Source organism: Pterocles gutturalis, unplaced genomic scaffold (genome assembly GCF_000699245.1).
Source record: "Pterocles gutturalis isolate BGI_N339 unplaced genomic scaffold, ASM69924v1 scaffold38102, whole genome shotgun sequence".
In the NCBI taxonomy this organism is placed as follows: domain Eukaryota; kingdom Metazoa; phylum Chordata; class Aves; order Pterocliformes; family Pteroclidae; genus Pterocles; species Pterocles gutturalis.
In genome coordinates, this window is record NW_010111509.1 from 1 (window position 1) to 518 (window position 518).

The 518-nt window shown below is 62.0% G+C and overlaps 1 protein-coding gene across 1 annotated transcript in view; it reads right to left on the reverse strand.

The window, feature by feature from the left end:
• Positions 1 to 17: 17 nt before the first annotated feature.
• Positions 18 to 518, reverse strand: part of LOC104461985 (apolipoprotein A-V-like) — a gene marked incomplete at its 3' end in the record, with an annotated part of 714 nt that continues 213 nt past the window's right edge. The window contains 1 exon segment of the mRNA XM_010073749.1: positions 18 to 510. Coding sequence (XP_010072051.1) covers positions 18 to 510 — 493 coding nt within the window.

Sequence of the window (518 nt, forward strand, 5' to 3'; positions counted from 1 at the left end):
GTCCCGGGGGAGGCTGCGGGGGTAGAGGCTCAGCTTGGCCTTGAGCTGCTCCAGGTTCCCCTGGATCTTCTGGTGCAGGTCCCTGGCGTTCTGGGTCAGCTTGGCGGAGAGCTCCTGGATGTACAGGTTGAGCTGCTAAAGGGTGTGAGGGACGACGTTCCTGTGCAGCTCCTCCACATTGCGGTGGATCTCGGTCACCAGCCTGTCGGCGTAGGGCTGGAAAATGTCCTTCACCTGCTCGGTGTGGAACGAGATCTTGTCGGCATAATGAGCTATGAACTTCTGCGCCTCGTCCGCGCCCTCCAGGAGCTGAGCTGTCACCTCCCGGCTGGGCATCAGGTGCCGCCGCAGCTCCCGGGCTTTCAGGGACACCTGGTCCAGGAGCTCCTCTGTGAAGGGCTGCAGCTGGTAGCGAAGATCTTCCAGGTGTTTGCCGACCTTGTGGTGGACCTCGTCCACGTACGGGGACAGCTTCACCCTCAGGCTCTCCAGCTCCTTCCTGATGAGTTTCCGCAGGC